The sequence below is a fragment of the Podarcis muralis genome, chromosome 10 (genome assembly GCF_964188315.1).
Source record: "Podarcis muralis chromosome 10, rPodMur119.hap1.1, whole genome shotgun sequence".
NCBI lineage: Eukaryota > Metazoa > Chordata > Lepidosauria > Squamata > Lacertidae > Podarcis > Podarcis muralis.
Window position 1 is genome coordinate 47163487 of NC_135664.1, and position 27351 is coordinate 47190837.

Below are 27351 nucleotides of genomic sequence, written 5' to 3' on the forward strand. Positions count from 1 at the left end.
CCCTCGGCAGCTTCTCCTACAAAGAGAGGGCGACACTGCGCTGCAGAATGGACCGTAAAACACTTTGCAATCAACAATTTGGTTTGGGTGGCGAATTCAGAAGTGGGGAAGAGGTGTCAGGGCTGTTGCTTCTCCCCACCCACCCTGTTTGTTTGTTTTTAAAAAAACCAAGAAATAAAAACAGAGACCCTAGAAGGCTGGAGAGCAGCCAAGAGCCCCCTCTGACTCTGATGCTCCTGTGTCTTGTTTTGCACCTTGGCTTGTTGGTGGCAGAGGGGAGCGGGCAGAGGGGGAGGGAGGGGGGAGGGCTCCACCGGCTCTCAGTAGTCCTGGGCTTGGTACCCCTGTGCCTCAGCATCAAATGCATCTGCCGAAGGGGCCTGTTGGTACGTCCCCATGCTATCTATAGTGTCATCCTCGTTTGTGTAGGGAGCGTAAGGCATGCCAGCCTCCTGGCTCGGGTCCGTGTAGTCCTGGGAGAAGAGGGCTGAGTCGGCGCCAAGCTGGTATCGCTGGAATGCCAGGAACGACTGGCCCACCTTTAAGGGAGGATGCGGCATTGCGGGAGAGGTTTCCGGAAGGGAAAGAGCATTTGGGGAGGGAGGCCGGGGGGGGGGGGGAGAGAAAGGGAAGCATACCCAGGAGAAACAAACAGAAGCCGGGTTAGTAGTGGTTAGTGCACAAGACATTAACTTAGCGCATGAGACATACTGTAATTAACAAGCAAATACATCCTAAAGCAAGAAGAAGATTTGGCACACTCTAGAGAGAGTACAAGTTCAGGAAAGAAGCCACACAGAGAGAGAGCAACTGGGAAGAGGAACTCATTTCAGTGGGAGATGATTTGGCAGAAGGTTCGCTTCCACAACCTGTTGTATGTATCTCGCTGTCGTAATGAAAAGTCTGGCAGAAGCAAGGCAGCACTAATGTGGGTGCTCCAATTCACCACACGGAAGGCGGCGCCTCTTTCTGGGGATTGGGTGTGCTTGTTTAGTGCACACAAGGCCTCTACGAAGCCTAGGTTTGTTGAGGGCTTCAGCCCAGGCCAATTTCCTGCTCATTCAAGGGGTTGGCAGAATCAGTGCAGGGCTGGGTAGCCAGTTTGGCAGCATCAGCATGGGAACGGCAGCAGTGGCTTGGGGGGAAAGATATCTGATTTTTCCAAGGACTTGCCCTGGGTGACTACGGGTTAGGGATCGGAGGAAGACTGACATTTTACACACGCACACACAACCGCACGGCCATTCAAGGCAGCTGTGAAGAGGCCCGGCTCCATCACTAAACCTTCATTTGTGCAATGCTGTTTGGCAAAACAAAGAGTATGGGAGGTGCAGGGATTGTGGCTCTTCAGCTGCCCTCGGACACAGGTCACATCTGCACCGTAGGTTTAAAGCACGCTTGCTCCACTTTAACAGCCATGGAGAATCCTGGGAACTGTTGTCTGCTAAGGATGCTAGAAATTGTAGGTCTGTGAGGTCAGAGCCCTTGGTAAACCACAACTCCCAGGATCCTTTAGGGGAAGCCATGACAGCTAAGGTGGTATAGGAGTGCTTTAAATGCCTGGTGTGGATGTGACATAGTCAGCTTGGAGATTGTGCCCGCAGAAGAGAGAGCCAAGAGGACATGAGGAGAAACAGAAGTTTGATTTCAGCGGTGACCCATCGTGGTTAAACATATTAAGACAGGACTGAGGCAGAGAGAAAGGCACATGGTTGTTATTTGGCATTAGTTATTTGGGGAGAAGGCACAGCAGAGAAGGCACAAAAGAGAGAACCCTGAACAGTATGCAGGTGTACTTTGAACTATTTAAGAGGTAGGGGATAGGTGAAGCCCTCCACAATTCCAAGGGGTGCTGGTGGTCTCTCTCTCTCTCTCTCTCTCCCTCTCTCTCCCCTCACCCCATCAGCTGCACAAATTGCGTATCTTTTATTCCTCTTTCTCTCTTATCATCCTTCCTGCCCCTGAGATCAAAAGTCAGAAATACTTTCACTTCAAAATTTCCTCCCCGATATGCCCATTTTTAATGGGGACTGGGATTAGGGGAGCACTGGCGGGGAGCTAGGGAACAGTGTGTTGTATTCTTCCTGAAAAGTAATTTCTCCAAGTCTCCGAAAGGCCAGAAAGGTCTGGATGCCCTGTAGGGAGAGAACAGGAAGGAAGAGGTGGGTGGGCGTGAGAGAAGAGAGCTGGTGAAGGAACATAACCAAGGCCCTGGAACTGAAATAAGGGCTCCCATGGAACAAAAGGGGAAGGGTGTCTAAGGTCTCTTTGGCAGAGGGGAAGGGCTGGGATGCTGCTGGAGGGCCTCCTTTCGCTCTTGGCATTATCATCTCAAGGTTGAAAAAAACCATATAGTTGTCAAGGGCAACCGACCCCCTCCCTTCATCCAGAGGCAGCTCACCTGGTAGGGAGCAGTCACTATGCTAGTTTCCTGTCAGGTGGGCTGCTGACTGGAGGTCTGCATGGCGCAAATCCAGCAGGCTCATCTCATGCTCTGATGACCTCCCTGCCATAGTTACTTGAGGCACTTGGTGTGCAGTTTCTGGCTATATCTTTTCTTTGGGTTTCCTATGTGGTTGTGGACTGTTAGGTTTCAAAGAGATGTGGGCAACTAAATGTATGGCCGGTGAAACTGTCCAACGTTTGTTTGTTTTTCCGGCCAATGATTATTTTGGCTCGTAAGGGGACTTCCTAGTTGGTGGAGCTGGAGCCTGAAATGAGGGAACTGCATTGCATCTAGTAAGACTGGAGGTGGAGACAACAGGAATGGTCTGCGAATGACATCCATAGCTTGCTAGCCAGGTCTGGGCCTGTACTACTCACCCAGGTGAAGACGGAAAAGAGAGAGAACGTAATGGCTGCTCGGGCGGCATCTGCTCCTTCGTTGAACGGGTTGTTTTCTTTCTTTGAAACACGCCATTGGTCGGCCAGGAAACAAAAACTGACAAACCAGAGGAAGGCCCACAAGCCTGTGAAAAACCACCATCAAAAGAAGGAGGACAAGGTTTAAGTGAGTTTGAAGGTGTTGCATTCCCCCAGCCAACAAATACCCTACAGCAGGCTTTGCCAACCAGGTGCCCTCCAGAAGGCTTGGACTACCACTCCCATCAGCTCAATGGGAGTTGTAGTCAACTGATGGGAGTTGTAGTGCAAAGAATCTGGGGGGCATCTTGTTGAGGAAGGCTGCCCTACAAATCTATTTTGCATACTGGGACAAAGTCCAATCGAGTAGCCTGCTGCAAGGGCATTTGATGTGGAACTGCAGGTTAAAAGGCAAAATTATCACCTTCTCAGTCTCATAGTTCCCTCATAACATTTAGGCCCCAACTTCCCTATACATCTAAAGCAGCATCGTATCACTTTAAGCAGATGTGGCTCCCCTTGCCCCAAAGAATCCTGGGAAGTGTAGTTTGTTAAGGGAACTGAGAGTTGTGAGGAAACCCCCCAGTCCCCTCATAGAGGTACAATTCCCAGAGTTCCTTGGGAAGAGGGAGTGACTGTTAAACCACCACAGAGTAGAGGCGGAGTATAAATGTAATAATAAATGAAAGAAGTGAGGAAGTGACATCCTCTGGAGCAGGGGTCAGCAAACTTTTTCAGCCGTGGGCTGGTCCACTGTCCCTCAGACCTTGTGGGGGGCAGGGCTATATTTTTTTTTTGGGGGGGGGGGGAATAAATTCCTATGCCTCACAAATAACCCAGAGGTGCATTTTAAATAAAAGCACACATTCTACTCATGTAAAAACACCAGGCAGACCCCACAAATAACCAGGGGTGCATTTTAAATACTGTAAAAGGGCACATTCTACTCATGCAAAAACACACTGATCCCCAGACTGTCCGCAGGTCAGATTTAGAAGGCGACTGGGCCGGATCCGGCCACCGAGCCTTACTTTGCCTACCCATGCTCTGGAGTGATGAGGGAAGGCAGTTTCAGCAGCAGTGAACTCCCTGCACAATGGATATATCCAAAGGAATTGCCTGGCATTTTGTCCACTTCTCTCAGCTCCCTTTGCTTCCAGAGAAGAGAGTCTTATGCCCAAGTAGACATCTATCCATTTACTCCTGAGGATCCCTTGCCTGTAATTGAGCACTTCTCCAGGGTTTCATCTGGCATTTGAGGCGCCACCTTTTCCTCAGGTTTGGGACTTGTTCAGCCTCAAAGTAGGAGGCTGAACTCACCCTTGTGTATGGATGGCCCTTCCTTGGCCTATTTGCAGGATCCTGGCTCTTCATCACCAGATGACCCAGGGTTTGCTGGAAGGCTGGGTCCTTCTGGTCCTCCTCTAGCTGTGAGATATGTCACCCATTCCCCTTCTTCTTTTTTTTTTTTAAAAAATCCCCTTTGCTTTCGGGACTGCTGGGCAAACTGCAAAGCAGTGCGGGTGACACCCCAGCCACCTGCCATCTTTATTTGCTTAAAAATTAACATGTGCATTATTTATTTATTGCAAATCTGGGTCGAGGGTCCAATGCACCATTCCCAGTCCTTCAAGTACCTAGTAAGGCCAATGGGTCTGTCCACTTAATTCATCAGGCATCAAAAAAAGAAGAAGCGTCAATTGCTCATTTATTCTTGAAATGCAGCATCTCTGCAGAACTGAGCCATACAATTAAACATTGTATTTGGAAGCTGAAGGATGAACAGCTCCAAAATCAACTGCAGCAGAACTCCAGACTGCATACACAGCTACTGGACTCTTGCCAAAAGCCCAGGACTTGTTTGTTTGTTTTAAAGGAGAAAATGTGTCATTGAATCTTTCCATACTTTTGAATGGTCCCTGGTATGACCTGGTTGCTGGGCTTCATACCCAGAAGAGTTGTACATGCACTAGAAATGCATAGAAAAGCAACACCAGGAAGCAGTAAGTAAGAAAGAAAACCACTCTAGAAATATAGAAACAGAGCCTTGTGTATGATGAGACAGACAATGGGATGGACTTGCTAGCCTGCTTGATTTCAGTGGATCTACTCTACGTATTACTAAGTCTAGCTCCAAACCAATGTGTTTTTCAAAGCACTGAAGGCAGTTTAGAAGAGCGGTGGCTGCCTCACTCCCACGTCCTCCACTGGTAAACAGGTTTTGCAGGTTTTAGTATTTCAAAAGAAACATATAGGTACACCTTAAGACAAAAGAAACATATAGGTACACCATTATAAGTGGAATCTCTGAAACCACTTTCAGCTTCCTTCCAAGCTATCTCTGTCTCCAGTCTTAAAGTAGAGGCTGCATAATAATAATAAAGCTCAGCATTCATGTTGTTCTTGAGAACATATGAAGAACTGCAAGGGGTATCCAGCCAACTCACTCAGATTAAGACCAGTGAAATCAATATGGACTTGTTTAAAGTTCATAGCAGAGGCCTGATTTTAACTGGGAACTTCTTAATTCAGCCTCTTATTAGCTCACAAGCAAGTGTACTTACTTACTTCCAAGTAATGATGGCTAGGAGGATTGAGCTATTAAGTTTAAAATTTGCTTCTATTTATTACCCTTCACTGTGTCCGAGTGCTCCTTACTAATATAGTCTCTTCCTGGCTGTATGCTGCCTAGCTGCACTAAGGAACTTGCTAAAGGGAAAGAAAACTGTCCCTGGATAAGCTTGCAAACTTAATTACCAGCAGAAAAATGAACCAGCACTGAGCCAATGTCCCTTTCACGCTGACGTCATTAAATGCAGGAGAGCTAGAATCCAGTTTATTGAATGAAGAGGATGTTTTAAGAAGGAGCGGACAATTTACTTAAAGGACAATAAGTGAAACAGTTTGTAACATTAATGAAATAATGTGTGTTGCCTGCTGGCACTTTTGATTTATTTCTCAAAAGGCACCATCCTATGTTGGAACCCAAGTGCTTTTTATAAATCAGTTCTCTGTATTATTATCATACCTAAGAAAGACATGGGCATTGCCAAGCTTCTTCTGGTTTCTTGGAAAACCCATAAGGTCCCCGGGCAGATTACAAGAATATATTAATACAGCATTAAAAACAGTTAAAACAATTTACATCAGGAGAATAGGGTGGGCCAATGTATATCTGTTAAAGGCCAGGATAAACTGAAAGGGGGGTGTGTGTGTTCATGTATAGTCTTTTTCTATATATATATTTACTCCTTTCTTTTTATATAGACATTTATTTATTTAAAACCATGTTTTCTTTGGGATTCACCTCTTGCAATGAGAGTGTTTAACTCATTTTGTTTAATGCCCTAGAGAGCTTTATATTCATAGCTGGAAGTTGTGTGATAGAAGGTTTAAGAGGGCAGAGAAGCACTTTTTGCAGTTTCCAAATGACATTCCAGGGAACCTTGAGGATTCCTGGATCTTTGACAGCTCTTCGCTGAGAAGATCAGTAATGGCAGGCTGGTTTCTCTGAAAGGTACGTAACTTGCTCACCACTACCAATTTCTCCCTACAATGCACAGCCGGAAAGGAGCTCTAGGGTCCAACCCAATCCTATGGGCATTTTTACCATGTTGTCAGAATCACCTGCCTATTTGTATGACTGTTACTATTTGTATGACTGCTCACAGAAACAAAGGATGGATGAATCATAGCAAGAACTCACACACGAATTAGAACTAGGCTTAAGAGAGAAAGAGAAAAAGAGAGAGAGAGAGAGAAGGAGAGAGAGTGGAGCAAGGAGAGGCATACAACAGGCTAGAAATAATAATGAAATCACAGATGAAGAGAGAACTGGAGGAAAGCATCAAAACAAGAAGCTCTGCATTAATTATGGAGGGGAGGGGAGAGAAAGAGCGAGAGCCAGAGAAGCCAGGCATACAAAAGATGATGTGGTTATGAGCGCAAGGATTTTCCTCCTGGCTCTACAACCCTCCGGCTGAAAATATTAGGTGCGCATAAGCTGCTCCAGCTCTAAAACCTTGCAGCGGTTTTCTGTTCCACTTCAAGGATCCTGGTGGCTGCATTGGCAGACTATTCCCTGTGCTGAGAGAGAAGTGCCATCGCAGCCCCAGGCTGACTCTTGCCTCTCTGCTCCCCCATTGCACTTGCATTTCAGTTTGGTTCTTATGGTTCACAGGAAGCAGAAAATAACTTGGGCCTTGCTATGAGAGTCAGGAGTTCGACAGAGTCCTTCAGAGCCCCCAGAAAGCGCATGGCACACTGGTTTCAATGGTGCTTTAATATGGTGAATTCGAAAGTGACTTTGGATTCATACTTGTTTTGATTGGAAAAAGCTCACCAGCAATTAGGAGGTAATTCTGCAACCCAACGTACCACCACCCTGCACTTAAAATATCTGGAAAGCTGCCATTCTCATTTCTGATTTTGTCCAAGAGCTCTCACACAAAATATGAAAATGCTAACTGGGGCGGGGGATGAAATAGGGAGAGGGAGTGATTGCAAAACCTCTCGAACTACTTTTATTCATTACAGAAACAAGCCCAAAACTAACATGTAACTCCCCTGTAGGTCATTTTGCCTTTCTCTGCAGGAATTATTTGTGTACTCTTGCTTACATGAACATGACCAATCAATGATCGTTTTGTGGGTTAATCTTGGCTCACTGGTGACCTTACTAGGGACAGGTGCAAACTACTGAGCCTAAGACAGTCTTGCCAACTAGTGTAGTGCAGCGTGAACTAACATTTTGCAGTTATTCTGCAGGGACAGATCCTGATCTACGTGGGCATCATTTAAATCAATTTGTTCTGTACAGATATCGATCCTTGTCCTTGAGCACGGAAGAAGTTACACTGCAGGTCAAGTGGCTTCTCTGAAGACAGGCCAGCCAGGACATGAACCAATTTGCCCTCCGTTGGACAAAGAACATATACAGAACTGGTCAGATAAATGATAAAATAGGAAACAATGAAATAAATAGGAATGTATGGAGCAGTTTTACACTTGAGACCCTTGGACTGACAGCAGCCATCTCAGATGCTTGGGACTGAACCTAGGACCTTCTTCATGCCAAAGCTGTGTCCTATCATGGACAATTTTGCCATCAGGAAAGGGCTTTGGGGCAGAGATCTAGGGCCTCATTCAACAGAATGAGCAGCTGATCGCTTCCCAAATGCAGCAGGGCTGGCTTACCCTATTTTGAACCATTAGCATCTAAATGGGAGGAAAGGACAGGACCATAAAACCAGTTAAATCAAATCTATAAATTACCTAACTGCCCCATTCACCCCTGAACTAGGGGTCTTCCCCAACCCGATTGGGTGAAACAGGAAGAAAAACCAATAATAAAAACTGGAAGGGGGAAATGAAGATGATAGAAAAGAGGTAGAGGCATTTCCAACTGTGGTGGCTTATCAGTAAGTTTATGAAATAAGAGGTCTCTGTGCAGCCCAATCCTAGGTGTCATTACTAAGCCCCTCTGTGGATAATGAAACATTCACTCAGCAAGCGTGCACAGGACTACAGCCTCCTTCACAAAGAACCATGGTATAAACACAACCATCCGTATGGAAACCCCTACGGTACTGATCCGCTGGAGAGCTCACCAGAAACACCAATATCAGAGAGCACAGCTTTCTTGCGGTCCTTGACGCTGCTGATCTGTGGAAAGTAGACATCGAGCGCCAGGTAAAGAAGGCAGCTGAGGAAGGCAAGGACTCCCACGGTGATGCCATAGTTGCAGGCGTTCTGGTTGCGATTGAAGATGCAGTACTCTTCCTTTTCTTCCGGCCGGTTGACGTAGCCTTCGTTCACAATGCCGCCAAACACAACGATGGAGAAGAGCTGGGTGTGGGGAGGCGAGAGAGGGGTTTAGAAGATTTCACTCTACGTGCTGGGGATACAAACCCGCCAGGCAGAAGCACTTGTAAAACCCAACTCATTTCAATGGAAGATTTATTCAAAATCATTTCTAAAGCCTTCAGTATTTTTCCCCAGTCTCTACACCAGGCATAGGCAAACTCGGCCCTCCAGATGCTTTGGGACTACAATTCCCATCATCCCTGACCACTGGACCTGTTAGCTAGGGATGATGGGAGTTGTAGTCCCAAAACATCCAGAGGGCCGAGTTTGCCTATGCCTGCTCTACACAGTATTAAAAGACAGCTAAGACAAAAATGCAACCTAAAATTAATAAAACAGCCTGTAGAACAGGAATTTGGAAGTTTCAAACACATAAGACAGGGTCTGATCTTATGGTGGAGGGAAAGCTTGGGCAAAGTTAAGCCTAGCTAAGACTTAACTATGCTGCAGTGTGTGGCTGGATTGTACCCCAGGTGTTTTAATGCACTATTTTAGAAGCTCCCTAGATCTGAACAGCCCCTCCTTGCTTTCAGCCATCGCTGGTAGCTGATCCAGCTGGAAGATGCCTGAGAACGGAAGCAGTGTTATTTCTAAGTCACCCAGAACTAGTAATTCGCCACCAGAATTCAAGCACCCACTCAGTCTTCCACCTGCCATCTCTGCAATCTATTTTCCCATCTGTTAGCTCAGTATTCCTGCCACCGCCTACTTTTCTTTGCTTAGCCGAATATTACGACTACTACTGCTACAGTTCTCCACTTCCCATTCATTTATTTAATGCTAAAACACACGGCAACTATTGCTGTGTGGTTTTTTGTTTTTAAAGTCTGCCTAGCACTGGAAAGGCATCAGCCTCAGCACCGGAAGAATTTCTGTGGGGACAGTTACTAAGTCAGGGTGGTACCATTGAAAAAGCTTCCACACAGGCCTCCAATGGCCTGGCATTTGATGGGGTGGGGGAAGAGGGCTCATTTGAGGAATGCCTTAATAACAGGACAGGCTTGTTTGGGAGGCAGTGGTAACTTAAGGTAATCTGCTCCCAAGCTATTTAAGGCTTTTTATAAAGATTAAGACCCAGAGTAGTAATTGTAAAACTGGGGAGGCGTTCTACCTCCCCATCTGCAGTCACTCAGCAATCCCAGTATACAGACAACCTGACTGTACCTCTGGAAAACGTTCAGATATAGTTTTGCAAGCATCGTAATCATGGAGTTGTCAACAAGATCATCTATGTGCAAATATTTTCCTCTGAAACATTGACTCCCTAAAATCACACACCCATGCAATGCGTTTGCACTTTCCCAACTCCCCCAACCCCTTGGACCACTTGGAAATTGCTGATTGTTTTGGTAGACGGCTTAATGTTTTTTTTTTCTGCCTTCCAATGTGCTGTGCTAGATGCTGTAACTGTATTGTTATTGCTTGTTTTGTTTATTATATTGTATATTTTTGAAATACAATTAGAACTCCAAAGAATTCCATATCAATCTGCTGTCCTTTAAGAACAGAGGAGGGGAAACGTTTGGTGTTCCATTGATGATCTAGAGAGCAAGGGGTTCTGTAATTGCAACTTCTCAGTGGCATCTCCGAAACTCTGGAATAAGTTCCCCACAGAGGTGAACCTTGCTGCATTGCTGCTTTCATTTAGGAAACAGGTAAAGACACACTTCTTCCACCAGGCCTTTGTTGGAGAGGAACTGTGATGAGGAATAGCGGAATTGCAAAATTAAGTGATTGCTGAAACAGTTCTTATTTTAATAAAATAAAATTTAAAAAAATGTCCAGCAGCACATTAGAGACCAACTAAGTTTGTTCTGGGTATAAGCTTTCATGTGCATGCACACTTCTTCAGATGCTATCTGAAGAATACCATCTGAGGTGCTACTGGACAATTTTTTTATTTTTTTATTTCGACTGCATCAAACCAACACGGCTACCTACCTGAATCTAGTTCTTATTTTGGTTTGCCATTTTAATATTTTATATTATGTATTTTGCTTTGAATTTGCAAACTGCCCTGTCAAATGTTTGGTAAAAGTTGGTATAGAACTCCTTAAATAAATATGCCCAAAAGCACTTTAAGTGCAGAAAGGAACAATCTGAGGTATACCTTGATATGGAAAGAGTCTATTTCCAGAACCCAGACAAGGCTTCTCAGAGCTTACAGAATGCAACACTACTGATAATGGTTCATTCACACCTGAACTAAGAAGTCAGAATTGCTCCACTCAACTCTGGACTGCGGTTTTCTTTCCTTTTCTATTCATAGAGAGAAGGGAGAAAAACTGTGCTCCCCTTGAAGCTGTCTGCCTGAAGCAACTGTTTTCTAAACCCTGTTTCTAGCAATGAAAAATGATCTGGCCACATAATAATAATAAAAAAGAGAACTTCTAGCTATTGATTGGAAGCAGAATGAATTGGCTGTCTGCCTCCTGACCCGATCAATGCATATGGGAAAGAAGAAAAACCCTTCTCACAACACGCACCGGATCAGGAACCTGGTGAAAGTGAATACTGTACATTGTGAAGACTTTAAATTCAGATGAGATCTGGGGAAGAATGCCAGTGTCCAGAAGATGCCATTTTAAGCATCCTTTACCATTTTAACTGCCCCCCATAGCTTCCTTACTCTGCTTGCCAACTCTTTGCATATCCATCTATTTCCCTAAAGCAAACTGTTATGGTGAGATACAGTGGTACCTCTGGTTATGAACTTAATTCGTTCTGGAGGTTCGTTCTTAACCTGAAACTGTTCTTAACTAGAGGCGTGCTTTCGCTAATGGGGCCTCTTGCTGCTGCTGGCACACGATTTGCGTTCTCATCCTGGGGCAAAGTTCTCAACTCGAGGTAACTCTTCCAGGTTAGCGGAGTTTGTAACCTGAATCATTTGTAACCTGAGGTGTTTGTAACTCGAGGTACCACTGTATTCTCCTTGCATTGCCACCTCCAGAAATCAAGGCCTGCAAACGTGCGATTTCCCCCCTTCTGGCCCCAGTACTGCACAGTAAACTGAGCAGTTAGCGTAGACGAACCTTCTGAGTGCCATGTGATGCCTGAGGCATGATACCCGTTTGGAGCAGGCTATTAAGCCCTCCTGAGTATCATGTGATGCCTCTGCAACTCAGCCCATTAACGTTCCTTGAGCACCATGGGAGGAACTCTTGTCATTCTCCCTCGCCATCCTACTATGCCCATCTTGTTTTTTAGTTAGGCTCTGCATGCCTCTTTGCTCCCAGCCCTTAACTCATCATGGTTCCCCGTCAGTCACGAGGCTGCCACAATATCTCCCTTGCTGAAATTTTATAAATTGAGTTATGGAAAGGAAATTGTTCTGTTACATAATATTCCTCGCTGGATTTATAATCAAATCTACCCCGGATGGAACAAAGCAAAAGCTTTTCTTGCATTTGCAGGACCACTTGCCAAATATAGAGAGAGTTCCAAGTTCACAGCAAGGAAAATGAGGAAGCTGCTGGCTGCAGATTATCCAACTCCCATTTCATTTCTATTCAGCCATTCACAGCTGCAAGCTTTGGGTACCTCCAGAGAGCCAGGAACGAGATTATTTCTTCCTTTGCGTATTCTTATTTCTTACTTCATTTATAAAAGTAACATTATTTCTAGCCTAATCCCTCAGGCTGGGATAACAGCCATTTTATCAATATAAAGTAATATACTCAATCGTACATATAGATTTAACATTTAATGGTTAACGCATCCTTATAGCGTTTCCCCACCACTGAAAACAAAACGTTAAAAAAGCTATAAATCACTTCTGGGTGATACCCATGCTCAGAATTTAGCAGATCTCTTGGAAAACAAGTTTCAGACTCAAAGAGCGGCTATTAAGCAAGTAATGTTTTAAGGGTGATGAAAGTGTTTGGTAGCAGTTCAACAAACACACTTTTATTAGAAGCAAGGTATTGTTGGGTACTTAGAAGCACTTTGGGCAAAGGCCTTGAATTTCCATAACATTTCCATAAGCCAATTTAGATCTATAGACGCCTCTGGGAAATTAAGATGGTGGGCAGTTTAGGGTCTCATTAGCATGGTGTCCAGCCACCCTACAAGCAAAGTAAAAATTATTTTTATAAAGGAGAGGGGAGAGGAAGGGATAGGAAATATGGGGCCCACCACAGAAGATCTGGGCCACTCTCTAACAACATTTACAGTCGTACCTTGGTTTTTGAACAGCTTAGTTCCCTAACGTTTTAGCTGCTGAACGTTACAAACATGGAAGTGACTGTTCCAGTTTGCAAACTATTTTTGGAAGCCGAACATCCAACAGGGCTTCCAATTGGCTGCAGGAGATTCCTGCAGTCAATCAGAATCCATGCTTTGGTTTTTGAATGTTTTGGAAGTCAAATGGACTTCTGGAACGGATTCCGTTTGACTTCCAAGGTACGACTGTAGTATCAAAAAGACCTCAAAGGCATATACACCAAAAATATGCTAAAAAAAGAAGCTTTTATTATCATAAAAATGCTGTTGGATTAACTGTTTTAAGAAATGATGTTATCCATTATGCACACAGAATCAGTCGGAGTGCCCCAGCAAAGCTTCACACACGCTTCCCTGATAATACGTCTGAGCCATCACCTGGAATAACCTGTGAGAGAGAGGAAGCGAGGTCAGATTCCAGCCCCAATCCTGCTTTTCAGATTTCTTAAGTTACTCCATGCTGTTAGGTACACATTTTTTAGAATAGAAAGAGAGAAGAACCAACCCAAGCTATGCTTTTCAGAAACGTCTATGCTGCATCCATCCAAAATTGTGCCATATGGACTTTGAAGATAAGAGGATTCCGTATTACACCCCCAGAGACATGCTTGGTGGCAGAACTGAGCACGAGCACCAAGAAACTCAAACAGCAAGAGCATGCTGGCCAGTTCACCACACGTTACAGTCACTACTGGAAATACTGAGGTAACTTGTGAGTGGCATACACTGGAGTACGTGCATCGGGGCAGCTTTGATCCAGACACACGTACAACAGCCTTCCGAGTTATGCGACTGCTGCAACAAATGCCAGCGTGGAGCCAATGGTGCCATAAGGGCAAGACTTCAGGGCAAAAGTCTGGGGTCCCACGCAGCAGAATGTGCAGAAGGAGCCCCAAAGACAGCTGGGCTGCCTTGCAACATTTGGAAGGAAATGAAGTAACACACATTGGCACTGACTGAAAACTGTCCCCTCCGCTGGCGAAACCATGAAGTCCAGAGTCAAAAATTACTTGGCTTGCACCACTATGTGGAACCAGCATAGTTCACACGTGGGGCTGCCAGGAGAAGGCAGGGTTAACGCAAGTTCCATTTCTCAATCTGAACCGTTGCTCTTCAAAGCAATTAGTTGTTTCAGATATATTTAAATACCTCCTTAGTATGCCCCTCAAACAGGCAAACAGTAAAAACATTTCATCGCCCGCAGAGAGCAAGCGACTGAACTGCAGCAAACTGATAAGGATGTGAACTGCGGCCTACTCTCCTTCCACTGTTTGTTCCTTGCCTTTGAATGGTATTTACAAGCTGCTACATCTGGCCCCTATCCGCTGCCCACTCCCCCAGCTTAACTGCTGATCCCACAGCATTAGCTGGTTTACCACCCGCTGGAAGAGATCAGCACCAATGAAGGAAGCACACAGAGCCATTTCTGTTCCCTTGGAGACTCATTTGGAACCAGGACTGGATCCCACTGCGGCCTAGTCTAAGGCTACGTTAACAAAAGCAGCTGCTTTACTCTGACCCACCCCTTGCCAACCTGAGACCTTCCAGATATTTTGGGCAACTCCCAACAGCTCTAGCTGGGACAGGTGTGCCGGCAGGGGCTGATGGGTTTTGCAGCCCAAAACATCTGCAGAGCACTAGGCTGGGAAAGGCTGCGTTTAAGCAATCTTTATCACACCTAGCCAGAGAGAAGAAAAAACAAGGAGGGAGCATGTAAGGCGGTCCGATCCCAAGTCTGCTCTTGTACCTTTAAGAGTTGCTCAGAAGAATAATTTCTACCAGGCAGGACTTCTCCTATCATTGCAGCTCTAGGATGGAAAAAGGCACAGCGGGGGAACTGTTCTTTCCATGCAAATCTGGAAGAGACAAGAGCCCTGTGGACCTGTCAGCCTTGGGGAACAATAATAATATCCCTCTCCGCAGAAGAGATCTTGATTGCAAGTTGCAGGGAGGGAGCAGAGCACAGTGGCAGAACACATGATTTGCACGCAGAAGGTCCCAGGATCAACTCCTAGCTTCTCTGGTTTGAACGACCAGGAATCAGGCAACTGAGAAGACCTCTGTCTGAGTCTCCAGAGACTGGCTGCCTGGCTTCCTTCCTTCAGCACAGCTAAGATCCTGACAGACTGAAATGTACAGCCCAACCCAGTGGGCTAGATCACATGTGAGGAACCTTTGGCCCTCCACCTGTTGCTGAACTACAACTCCCATGGTCACTGGCCATGCTTGCTGGGGCTGATGGGAGTTGTGGTTCAAGATTTGGAAGGCCAAATGTTCCCCACCCCTTGTCCAGATGTACAACAGACTGGCCCAGTGTAAGGGAGATGTTAATGTCCCACAATTCTCATCATCCCTGACCATTGGCCACACTGGTTGGCATTGATGGGAGCTTTAGATCAACACATCTGGAGGGGTTTGGTCTGATGGCTCTACTGCTGCTGTTCATAAAACCTCAGGGAAGATTCACAGAAGTTGCCTCTATACCCCAGGATAGCTCCAGCTGGTGGGATGCAGGAAAGACATATAATATTTCTCAAAAGCACTGCAATGTTTTCGTCAATTGGCTGACTTTTGTGAATGGACAACAGCACAAGACATATAGCTGGCAGAACGCTTTGCAGGAAAAATAAGACTGCAGGTACATTCCACTGTTGCTATGGATGCTAATGACCCATACACCTGCCTTGGGCAGTCCTCAAGGATAGTCATTACCTGGAGACTTGTCTCCCTGATTTGACTAAAGCAAGAGTCTCTCTCAATCCCCCCTTCTTTTGTGTTGATAATTCCAAAGTCAATGTTACTCACGGAACAGAGTTTGCTTTGCTGCTCTCTCTTTTTTAAATCAGAGAACCATCAGCTCTTATTTCATCTGATGGCAGTCTGGAAGCTGATCTGTATTTCTGATACAATGCTAAATGGTGTACAAGGTTCAGACACTAAGAGAGCTCTTGGACCTTAAAAGTTTCATTTGGGGTAGGTGTAGGATCTCAGCAGGCGTGGCTTCTCCTGTCTCTGCAGCATTGCGAAAAGCAGAGCCTAATGAACTCCAACAATGTACCTGCAACTCAGGATAACACTTCCTGCATCTGATGGAAATATACTTTAAGTCCATGAATCCTTATGCCTTGACAAATTTGTTGGCCTTTAAGGTATCACAAGACGACTTGTCATTTCTGCCTTGGAGCCCTGGAGGAATCCTGAGCTCTGGACCCAATAACCGTATGCTGGAGAGATTTTGATGCCATTACGAGAGAACAATGACTTCTTTGCTATTTATTTTTTCAAACAAAGTAAGAACTATCCAAGTGGGAATATGAAGTGGTATTTGTCAAATACAATGATCCTGAGTTTTGAATGTTCAAGCTTTCACTGGGGAATATTTTAGAACTCTCAATTTGGTGTTTTTATTCCACCTTTCCTGCAAGAAATTCAGGATGGCAAAAACAGTTTGATTCCCTTCCCATTTTATCCTGACGCTATCCCCATGAGGTTGGTTGAGATAAAACCTGGTCCAAAGCTTTCTGGCAGAGCGGAGACTCTGAATCTGGGTCTTCCACTCCTCCTCTTGCAGTCTAACCATTGCACCACAGTGGCTCCCTTGCTCCAAAAGGGTGCTCCACTGCCACCCACGCCCCAATGCTCTGAAAACAGTGAAGGAGCCTTCCCCAATGTGGTGCCCTCAAGATGTTTTCAGACTACAAGTCCCATCATCCTTGACCACTGGCAATGCTGACTAGGGGTGAGGGAAGATGTAGTCCAACAACATATGGTGGACAGCAGGTTGGAGAAGATACCCTGGATTGTTGCTTAAAACTCACTGGGATCATTGCATTGCTTAACAATGCTTGCTGAACCCATCAGAGTCACTGGGTTGTACACAAAGCTCCACAACCCTCCAGAGCAGATTTGGGTGGGTGGGAGCTACAGAGAGGAAAGTCCTGTTCCACCAACAGAAGTACCTTGCACTAGCAGAAGAGACTATTGCCCACCACTTATTCTCTTTACTTTTGGACTCATGGTGCCTCCCTCTTCCATGTGACGTCATTCGAAGACATACTTTGAATCTTTGAATTTTCCATCACATAAAGGGGAAGTTCATGAGGGCGATATGAAGGCTTATGTTGCTTGGAATGTCCGACGATGTTTCTGTTACTAACAGGGCAATCTTTTCCATGTCTACTCAGAAGTAAATCCTATCAAGTGCCATTGGACTTAGATAAAGGTTTGTTGCATGCCACCCCAACCTCTGAGTGGCGCAGGATGCCGGGGGTTCCAGGTGCTTACTCAGGGATTGTGTTTCCTTTTGGAATGAGGCACAGCGGAGACTGCAGTGTTAATAGGTTATATGGTTCATTTGCACAACCTGAGCCTACGATGGAAGGCTTCATACCATTAACACCCCAAGAGGGTCATGCTTTCGCATAGTCACAGCCTTGGATTCAAACAGAAATCAGGCATGGCTCTCTCTTTCTCTGCTCTTCCAGCTTCTAGCTCCCATAACTCAACTCTCCACTCTGGCCTTTTATCTTTCTAACTAACTGACACTTGTAGAAGGGAGAGACCGACCCATTTGTTCTCTAGCACAGAGCCACTCCCTTTGTTCCCTTAATGGCCCATACTTAGTGGGCCACTACTATGCTAGCTTGGCTATTCCAGCAATTGTGCTGGATCCAAAAATTAGAAGAGGGGCTCAGGCATACTGCCTACCCCCCCCCCAAAAAAAACCCCTCATAACAGGTGCATAGGATTGCAACCAAGAGGTTCGGTTTGAATGCAACAGTCTCACAACGTTAACAAACATTCTGTGTCTCTGCATATGTTGCTTGAAATAACGAGGAGTACCTTTTCTGCCACAACTTGCTGCAAGCTCACATTTAATTCACAGTACAGCTGCCACCTCCAATCTTTCTCAGCATTTAAGCTTCATGCATGAGCCCTTCTCATTTCGGAGCACTTTCTCTGCCATTTCCCGAAAACAAATACAGCATATCCCCATTTGCCCGACGATTTCTCCCTCTGTGCTATTTCCCTCTGTGCTGCAATGAAAGTTCAGCTCTGCTCTATTTTATAGACAGCTTGCAAAGGTCTTTTTACATTTAAATACTTCCAAGTGAAAAAGGTGGGCTTTAAATATGGCTTGGATTCTATTTTTTGAAAAGCCCTATTCTGCAAGCAGATTAAAAAAAAACAACAACCTTAAACAGGCAGCAGCTTGTTAACAATCATTACCATACAATTATTATGATTTTCCAGACAGCCATTTTCCTACTCACATGATGCAGTCCCTGTCAAAGAACTTTTAAATGAATGCTCAGAATAAGATCTCCTGAAACAGCACATAATGCTATAACAAAATGTGAATGTGTAACCTATAAAGCTACAGCTTGCTCAGTGCCAGATATATTGATGTACCCAGAGACAAATTGCAAAATGGAGGGGACGGGAATGATTGCTGTAGATCATGTGACAAATAAGGCTGCCAAATCTTTTCTCCACCAGAGCTCCCATGCCTTTTTTTAACACGTGCAAGGCAGGTGGAGGAACATTTTCCTGATAGTAACGGGGAAAGCGCTATGGGGGAAAGCTTATCAACTCTGCCCTTTGCATCACAATTCCAGGCTTCATAATTAAGTTGCACTGTGTGGGGCTTATTCTCAGGTAAGGCTCCATTAACACAAAAAGACAACAACCCTCTTCTGAAGATTAGGGGCCATGTTGTGTCTTAATAGAGGTTGGCAACATGACAGCCACAGGTACAAAGGGGCCCAACGAGGCCTTCCCTTGCTCCCAGAGGGTTCCCACCCCTGTTGAAATTAGGCATGAAGGTTGTATCCTGTTGTAGCCAGTGGAATAAGTGGCAGTTTCTGGGGTGCCCATGAGAGTTTCTCTGGTTTGCAAATATGCACCAAAAGGTTGCCAACTCCCGCATGATTTGAAGCATAGCTTCCCCTGTTACACGGAGTTGTCTTATGTGCTAGCTTCCTTGAACATATGCCACTTCAAAAGGCACTGCATTCAGAAAACAAAGCTGTTCAATTATTATTAAAAGGAAGAATTGAACAAAGCTGTTCAATTATTATTAAAAGGAAGAGTGCAGCTGTTGGTGAACAAAGAGCTCCCCAGGCAAACTGGAAAACCTGAACCACACGCAACAGGCACACCTCACTACAAGGATCTTGCTAACCACTTTTTGACTTCCACATTCAACACTGCAGAAAGGAGGTTTGGAAGGCAGGCCTGTTTCTACCTATGACTTCAGCCAATATTATTCTGCTTGTGTATAGCCTTGCATGCAAAAAAACGATTCAGAAAGATAAACAATGAAAACTTGCCCTCCCAGATAGCTTCAAAGCAAGAGTTGTTTGCTTTTGTCTGTGTGTGTGTGTGTGTGTGTGGCCTTAACAGGAAGGCTACTGGGAGCAGTGGTCTACCACTGGCCATGAGCATTCGCATAAAAGTTAGTATAAAAGTATAAAAGTTAGTGCCGTAAATAGCGGCTGATCTATTTGAGGCTTAGACACAGTCGCTTGCCTGCTTGATCACCTTCAGCAAGGTAAGAATTACCTCCAGGTGACGAAGCAGAGAAGCATTTGCAAATGTGAAAATGTGTTGGTTATTTTACTCTTGTTTGCTGAGGCCATGAATGTTCTACAAGTGACTTATGAAGTAAGTGGGAATGAGCAGGGTAGCAGCTTTTGCAGGCTTATCTGGAAGGCAGTTCCAATTGGTTGTACGTAAGGTGCTAATTCACTAAAAAGAACCACCCTCAGTTAATTAGGCAGCACTTCGTTGTTTTTAAAAAAGTTATTTTAAATATATATTTACTCCTACGCAGTAAGGCATGTCTCTACTAAGGTAATTCCTGCTATGGCATAAATGTACATCATCAAAAAATGGGAGGGTTTTTGTTTTGTTTTCAGAACTATTTTTGGTCATAACTGGACTTGTGCAGATCTAATTCACTATTAAACCAGTGTTTCCCAACCAGGAGCCATGTGGCCCCCTGTGGGGCCCCAGGATATTCCAAGGGGGGCACAGGTGAAAATCACATAAATGGGGGGCCACAGCACAAGGCTAGGTGGCCACAGAGGGAAGTGAAGGGAGGAAAACCACATTTTTTAAAATAAAAAAATCCTGATTGGCTGACTATTTGCTTGTCCAATCACAAGCGGGTAAGGGGACAGCCCACCAGGGCCTAACACTCCTTTTTGCCATGTGCATTTTAGATGTTGCCAATGGGCGCTGAGCCCGTTGGCAGTGTCTGCAAGGCGTAGGATTAAATCCACTACAGTGCCTAGCTGAGCGGGGTTGTCTGGTGCAGCTGACTTGCATCTAGTAAATAACTAGGTGTCTACTCAGAAGAAAGCTGCACTGAGTTCAGCGGGCCTTACTCCCAAGTAAGGGTGTGTGGGGCTATAGTGTTTTATCTAGGCAGCCAGGGCTCCTCCAGATACTCCCCGTGTGACTTTTGGGCTGTATCTGTAGGTTTCAACCTCTGTGTCAAATAACTGGGGCCAAGTAAGTGTTGTTTACTTTTTATAATACATGTAAGATGGATCTCCTTCGGGAGGTTCTGGACTCTCCTTCCTTGGAGGTCTGGATGACCATCTATCATGGATGCTTTAGCTGAGGTTCCTACCTTGGAGTCCCTGCCAGCTCTATGAGCTATGTTTTTCTGCTTCAACAATATTTCATTATGTTCCTTTTTTTATGTACTGTACCGGTAATTGTATTTTGTATAAATTATAAAAAATATAAATAAAACAAGTTCTATTTACAAATAAAACATTTAAATAGCTACCTTATTTACCTGATAGATGTAGTCAATATTTTTGTTGGGGGCGCCAGAACCTTAGATTTGTATTGATTTATATTGAGTTTTACTTATTGGGGGAGCAGCTGCCCCCTGTATTCCCCCTGGCTACACATGGGGGGGAGGCACAGGAAGGAAACAAGGTCAGAAGGGGTACATGGTCAAGAAAAGGTTGAGAAACACTGGATTAAACTAAAACCTAAACAGTTAATTAAAGGTGTCTTTCACGCCAAATATAATCTCACCTCGCATTCAGGATGCGCAGGTGTAACAGAAGACAGCTTTCCTTTCTTCTAAAAACCACTTAGGATATTGAGCCCTACTTTCTGTGGCATCTTATCACTCCAACAGTGTTAGTACCATCAGCATGGTAATATGTCAAGGCCTGATCATTTAAAGATGCAGCCTGAAACATATTTATACTTGGAAGTTAAGTCCCATTGAATTCAATAGGGATTCCAAACACAGTTCAAATTGGACTGCTGCCACCAATGACACCTCACAGAAGAGTGGGGTTATTTTTGTATTCCTGATCATGGGCTTCTAAAAGCTGCACTGCATCTGACAGGTGTAGCATTAGGGTTGCCAAATGACCACGAAAATCAATTTGGTCTGCTCCTGTGCAGCTTGAGGTGCAGAATAAATCCCAGCATTTGCATGTTTTCACACGATGGAGAGAAAACACTAACACTTTTTAAATATCTGCACACCAAGCTATTGCTAAAGGCACAGCTGCAGTGGCTGGTTGAGAAACTGGCAACTCTGCAGAGCAGCTGTGAAGTCACTATTAGCTCAAAATGCCTTTAAATCAGTGTGCAGTCTTTTTTTGCAGACCTTTGCCCAGTTACTTAGTCCTAAGCCTCACTGAGCCCAGTGGTGCTTAATTCCAAGTAAGCATACATAGGGCTGGTCTGTTACTGTTATTTTCTGTCCCGCAATCTTTGCCCCCCCAGATTCTTGTGGAGATTTGAGCTCTACAATGGCATTCTAGAAAAGTGCCAGGAATTTCAGAAACTCTTTCCTGTCTTCTTTTAGTCACTACCATTCCCAGCTGGAGATTCCCTAACGGTGGATAGAATGGGCCTACAAATCTCCCAACTTCTGCATCCATATGAGTTTCCATATAAACAAACAAGGCTTGAAACATCAGAAATCTGCAAATCGGATGCGTCTGCACATCTAACCATTGAGGTATCTCATTATTTTCCTTTGATGACTAGGGTTAGGGCCACACTGGGAATCTGTATGGGTTGGGTTGGCTTGTTTTGCTTGTCATGAAGCTCTTCTGGATGGTGGAATGCTGCAGGTACAACCACAACTGATCAATATATTGTACCTACACGGCAATGTATTGTTCCAGAAGCCCCAATAGTGAACACTCCCTTGCAGTTCATGAAGTACATCTGGAGGTTCTGGGACTTGAAAAAAACTGAACTTAGTTCTTACCTTCCTATTTCTGAGCCATTAACACAGCCCTCCGGGTGTTTTGGACTACAACTCCCATCAGCCCCAGCCAGCAAGACGGTGTTTACCTGGCAGGCACCAAGTTAGAGACGGCTCCATTAGCAGGCATTGCCACTGCATTTTCAGCCTTGCCATTATTACCATGAGGATTAGAATATGGCTTTTAAAAAAACAAGCACCTTAAAGTTCTAAAATGTTGCTGCAGTAATTGGGGGGAGGGGGGCAAAAATAATTAAGTTAAGAGTCTGAAAGTTTTGGAGACAGCATGGAGGGTACAAATTCTATTCTGGCCACCACTGCAATATACTTGAGACAAGAAAGGAAAAAATAGGTTAACAGATTTAATATTGTGTGCCTCATCTGTGAAGCACTTCAGATTTGATGGAGAAAATTTCTGTTACCATGCAAAGTTAATGTGCCGAGCACATCTCTAATGATATGACGGGGTTCAAACATGTACAGCTATACATTGCCTAGAAGCAAGTCCCACTGAACTTGGTGGAACTTACTCCCAAGTAAGTGTGCTTAAGCTTGCATTGCAAGTGAAGTTGTAACCTACAGTACAGGAGTGAAAAACGAGTGAGAGGCACATAGACTGAACTTTTACCATATGGGAGAGAAGAACATTAAAATGTGGGAGGAATGAGGCTCTAAGTTTCTCCATCTCTTGACTTGCTCAGCTAAGCCAGTACTCCAATTCCTGAGATTTTCAGTCCTATGCACATTGAAGTAAGCCCCTTTAATTCAATGGGACCTACTCCTAGGCAAACATGCACAGGAATGGTCTTTAAGAGTTTCCACTATTCTGCAACTCACGTGTTTTTACAAAGCAAAGTAACACACTATCACAAGAAATAGAAGGGTATCAAAGTCACTTCCAAGGTCAAGGTGCAGGAGACAGTTGGTGGCTTTGGGGAAACAGGAGGACATCCAAGAAAAATTTGGATGCTGGGTTTCTTTCTGCAGCTGGGAAGTCATCTGATTTCGTGAAGAGAGCCAATAAGGTGATATTCTGAAGCAGAAAGAAGCAGACTGCAGAAACCCTCTCTCTTCTCCTGTACTTGGAAAGCCCTGCAGTAACAGAATGAAGTCACAGCTTTAAAGGGGAGAACATTCTGTCCCAGATTACCAAGGACAGAAGTGTCCCATCTAACGTCATGTCAATCATAATTGGGCCAGCGCTGTCACCTGTGCTCTTTGCTGCTTTGCCTCACTCAAGTGTTTGCGCAACAGCAAAAAAGGTTCTTCCACCACATCATGTTGAATTTCACTGGCGGATGTGAAAGCCAGGAGATTATTGCTAGAATGTCTTCCGCCCTCTGGTTCGAACACTAGCATACAGCACTGCAAAATGAGCCCAGGCAGACACACCAGCCAACCATATTAATCCCTTCTTCAGGGCACTGCTAGCAATTCTGCAGAGCTCCTTCCTCCTCCTCCTCTCATCTCCAAACATTTCCCCCAAGTCACATGCAGAGGAAGGGAAGGGGCACCAGCAGTCGACAGAAAAACAGGTGGCAAGCACACTGGTTATGCTTGGGGAGGCTGATAACTCTCTTTTTGCCCAAAAGCAACAACTATTTGGAATATGGGGAGGGGGAGAACCTTGAGAAAGGTGGGATATAAATGTAAAAGATAAATTCTGTGCTTGCAAAAGGTAGACAAATAGTGGGTGAGATGAACAAAACACTTCAAGCCAACTTCCTGGGCTAACCTTATTGCAGAGGTCAGCAACCTAAGGCCCGTGGGCCGGAAGTGGCCTGCGGAGGTTGTTTGACCGACCCGTGAGCCGCCCCCAAACTGAGTTACCTGCTTGCGCGCTGTGCTAAACTGGCGCAGCGCAGTGCAGGGACTCGCTTCCGTGGCACCGAAAATCGCGTCTGCGCAGATGCTGAAAATCACACGTGCAGAATTCGGCCCATGGAGGGATCTCCAGGCAAGATAAACCTTGCTGACCCCTGCCTTAATGGCTGCAATAGGAGAGCTAAACTCTTCCTACACCATCATCCCTCACAACAAGAGGTGCCCTGTCCCTATCCAACATTTACTCTCCCCCTCTCTCTCTTTCTTGGCCTACTGGGGGAGGGTGAGAAGAAGGCATCTCACCTCCAAGATCTGCTTTACCTCGCTGTGTCCTCCTTCCCTCTCTCCCTACAGACTCCCACAAGAGACAAATCTCTCTCCCCCGCCCTCCAGCTTATTGTTTGCAGCCTGCTCCCTTAATCCCAGTGACCTTCTTGCAAATGCTCCAGGCACACACGGGCGGCCATGGCGAAAGTGTCACAAGATAAGTGACCTCCCCCCACCCCGAGGGAGCCGCACAGTCGAGAGAGCAGCCTTCCTTCCCTCTCTTGCTGACGGATCCCATCAACTCGCTTCCTCCATCACACATGCACGGCGTTACATAAAATTTGCTACACGGTAAAATTGAAGGTGGAGCGGGGGGGGGGGGATTTGGAAGAGGAGGAGGACACCACGCATTTGCACCCTCTCTCTCGCCCCCCATTCTCTGTAAATGAAATAAGAAGGAACCAACTGAAATAAATTAAGGGAAGGGTTAGGAAAAGGGCAGCTGAAATTCAGAATCACTTTTGCAGTTCTCTCGTCCAACTGCCTCACCATTAACAGCTCATCGCGCAGGTTAAGGGAAACTCTCCCATTTTCTGCATGTTTTGATGAACATTTAATAATAGCAGCGTCAGGCTTACGAGGCTGGAGGACCGGCTTAACCATTTCCATCAAAGGAAGCCGGCAGTAGTTTTGGAGGAGGAAAGGGAAAGAAACAAGCGAGAGAGGGAGGCTCCAATACTGAAGGGGGCTGGGAGGGCATGTTTCCTAGTTTTTCCAAACGCTTCACCCGAAGAGATCTGGGCAATGGAGAGGGGCGGGGGAAGGGCGCTTACAATGCCATCTTGCACCTTGCTTGCCGGGCTAGCTGTGTGCTCCACAGTCTCCACAACACAAACACACACAGAGCACCAGTTTGCAAACACTGCCGCCCCGCACGCTGACTAGAAGCGGCGCTGCACAAGAGACGGAAAACGGAGATGGAAGAAGCAAGACGAGCTGGGGGCTCCATGACAGCGAAGACACGGCCTCGCTCCCATCTTAGAGGTCACTTTGGGCAGGCGGCGATGCAGGATTCCCCCCCCCCCCAGTTGCCCGGCACCTCCACCCCGCGATCTCCTTCGCCCCACGGGGGCAGGAGAAGCCGAGAAGTCGGTCCCCCAAATCCAAGCACCCGGCGCAGGGCTTTCCTAATCTTCCTTTCCATGATCTCGCGTGCGCGCGCACGCGCGCGCGCTGGGAAGGACATTCCTCCTCCTCCTTAAAGCCCCGCTGAGTGTCATCTATTCTAAAGCTTGCCCTGGGTGCTCAGTCAGCAGGATAGGGATCAACCCCACAGCCAAGCCAAGCCCGCCCAGGGCTCTCTGCAGATCTCTCCCTCCTCGCCCAAAAGGGCTTCCAGACGTGCCGATTGCTTTGCACGTGTTTTTGTTATTTCCCACGCCAATGGCCTTCCCTCCCGCGCGCGGCCAGGGAGGCGTCCTCCGAGTCCTTACCCAAGAAACCATCCGGAGGATCGTGTGAGGTTGCCGGATGAAGGTCTGAGGGTCAAAGGCGCCCCCGGCTTTGCCCGCTCCGTACGCGCCCTGTTCCATCCTGGGAGCGACCCCGGGGCAAGACCCGCCGCTCTGCTGGTCGCTCTGTTGGCAGCGAAAAGTTTATTGCACTGGCGGGCCGGGATGCTTAGAAGAAGGGGAAGCGAGCCAGCCCGTGCTGCCCGGCAGCCTTAGCGGAGGCAGTGCCGCAAGGGTGGTGTGCGAGGCAAGGGAAAGGCTAGCTGGGCATGGCAGCCCGCGCTCCGGCTCGCCTCTTGCTCACCGACCCGCCTGCTTGCCTGCCTGTCTGGCTGGCTGGCGATGGAGGAGAGAGCAACACGCTCGCAGCGAGGGCACCAGTGGCAGGCTTGGGCTCAGCGGCAAGCCAGGCGCGCTCCCGTTTTCGCGGCAGTCATGGGGCTGGCGCGAGCTTCGGGGGAAGAGAGAGCGCGCGCGCGCGCCTTCCTGCCCGCGCAGCCCCGGCAACATGGAGGGCGGGGCGAAGGGAGCGGGGAGGGGGTGGGCCTTTGCAGGCCTCTGGGGGCTTCTGCACCTCAGAGACTCCGTGGCGGGGGGTATATATGCTTATACAGTACATGCCAAAAGGTGCATTGATGGAGCTTTAAAGCTTTTGCAGACTTACATAGACGTAACCCCCCCCTGAACCCAGTGGGAGACACCATTTGATTTTCTTTCATGCAGCTGCTTTTTGTAGTGCAGTGTGTGCTTATAATATTTATTTATTAATACATTTTTAACCCAATGTTAAAAGATGCCATATTACTTCCCCTTCTCCATTTTATACTCACAACAACCCTGTGAGGTAGTTTAGGCTGAGAGATATTGACAGGTCCAAAGTCACCCAAAGGGCTTTATGACTGAATACTCTGGCATTCTAAACACTACCCCACACTGGCTAAATTCATAAAACTAACCCCATATTGAAGAAAAACACCAGTTCATATGTTGAATAATATTCCTAATGGCTTGAAAGCTAAACAAGGAACAGCTATGTAGGGTTATTTCATTTGGGACAGGAAGAAATTCCCTTATCTACCTGGGGTCTCTCCACCTAACAACCTGATCCTTTGCATTTTTACTCCAAAAGTAAGTTCACCATAATTCAATGGGACTTGCTCTCAAGTAAATGAACAGGATATTATTAGTGCTATTATAGTGCTGTCTGTAAACTAGAGCTTCTTTGGAAAAGGAGAGTTACAGAGTAATCCTGTTTAGTAAGTTAAATATTCACTTTTCATCAAAGATTTTAAAAACCCACTTGTTAAACTATTCTATTTTTAAAAAGTATGGTACTTGGCATTGCATGCTTGTGTGTTGCTTTTCTCCTGTGCTGATGTCACAGACTCTGTCCTGTACATCTTTGCCTATGACAGCAGCATGATGTCTGTATGTAGCAGGGCAGATTAGCTTTGGCTCAGCAATGCTGCTTAAACTTCTGATGACTTTGTTTCATGTTTCAGCATGTACTTGCTGAGACACTTGGAAAAAACAGTTTGCCAATTC

At 45.9% G+C, this 27351-nt stretch overlaps 1 protein-coding gene across 6 annotated transcripts; it reads right to left on the reverse strand.

The window, feature by feature from the left end:
* Positions 1-155: 155 nt before the first annotated feature.
* SYNGR1 (synaptogyrin 1) lies at positions 156-26297 on the reverse strand. 6 transcript variants are annotated; one of them, XM_077934959.1, is made up of 5 exons: positions 25789-26297; positions 23075-23296; positions 8472-8709; positions 2824-2969; positions 156-539 (listed from the first exon to the last, which is right to left on the reverse strand). In XM_077934959.1, exons 1-5 carry the CDS (start codon positions 25885-25887, stop codon positions 321-323), a joined length of 924 nt encoding a protein of 307 aa, XP_077791085.1. In that variant the 5' UTR covers positions 25888-26297; the 3' UTR covers positions 156-320. The 6 variants fall into 6 exon arrangements, with proteins under 6 accessions (XP_077791085.1, XP_077791084.1, XP_028602975.1 ...); XM_077934958.1 differs by lacking the exon at positions 25789-26297 and adding an exon at positions 23414-23656; XM_077934960.1 differs by lacking the exons at positions 156-539; positions 25789-26297 and adding exons at positions 1700-2135; positions 23414-23627.
* Positions 26298-27351: the final 1054 nt, after the last annotated feature.

What these genes read in the sequence shown, in the direction of transcription:
- SYNGR1 (XM_077934958.1), bottom strand. Translation starts at nt 23,563, where the DNA reads ATGCTAGTGTTCGAACCAGAGGGCGGAAGACATTCTAGCAATAATCTC. An exon ending in CAAAGCAGCAAAGAGCACAG is followed by an intron (nt 23,297 to 23,413) that starts GTGACAGCGCTG and finishes CTGTTACTGCAG; the next exon opens with GGCTTTCCAAGTACAGGAGA. An exon ending in TTGATACCCTTCTATTTCTT is followed by an intron (nt 8,710 to 23,074) that starts GTGATAGTGTGT and finishes CCCCACACCCAG; the next exon opens with CTCTTCTCCATCGTTGTGTT.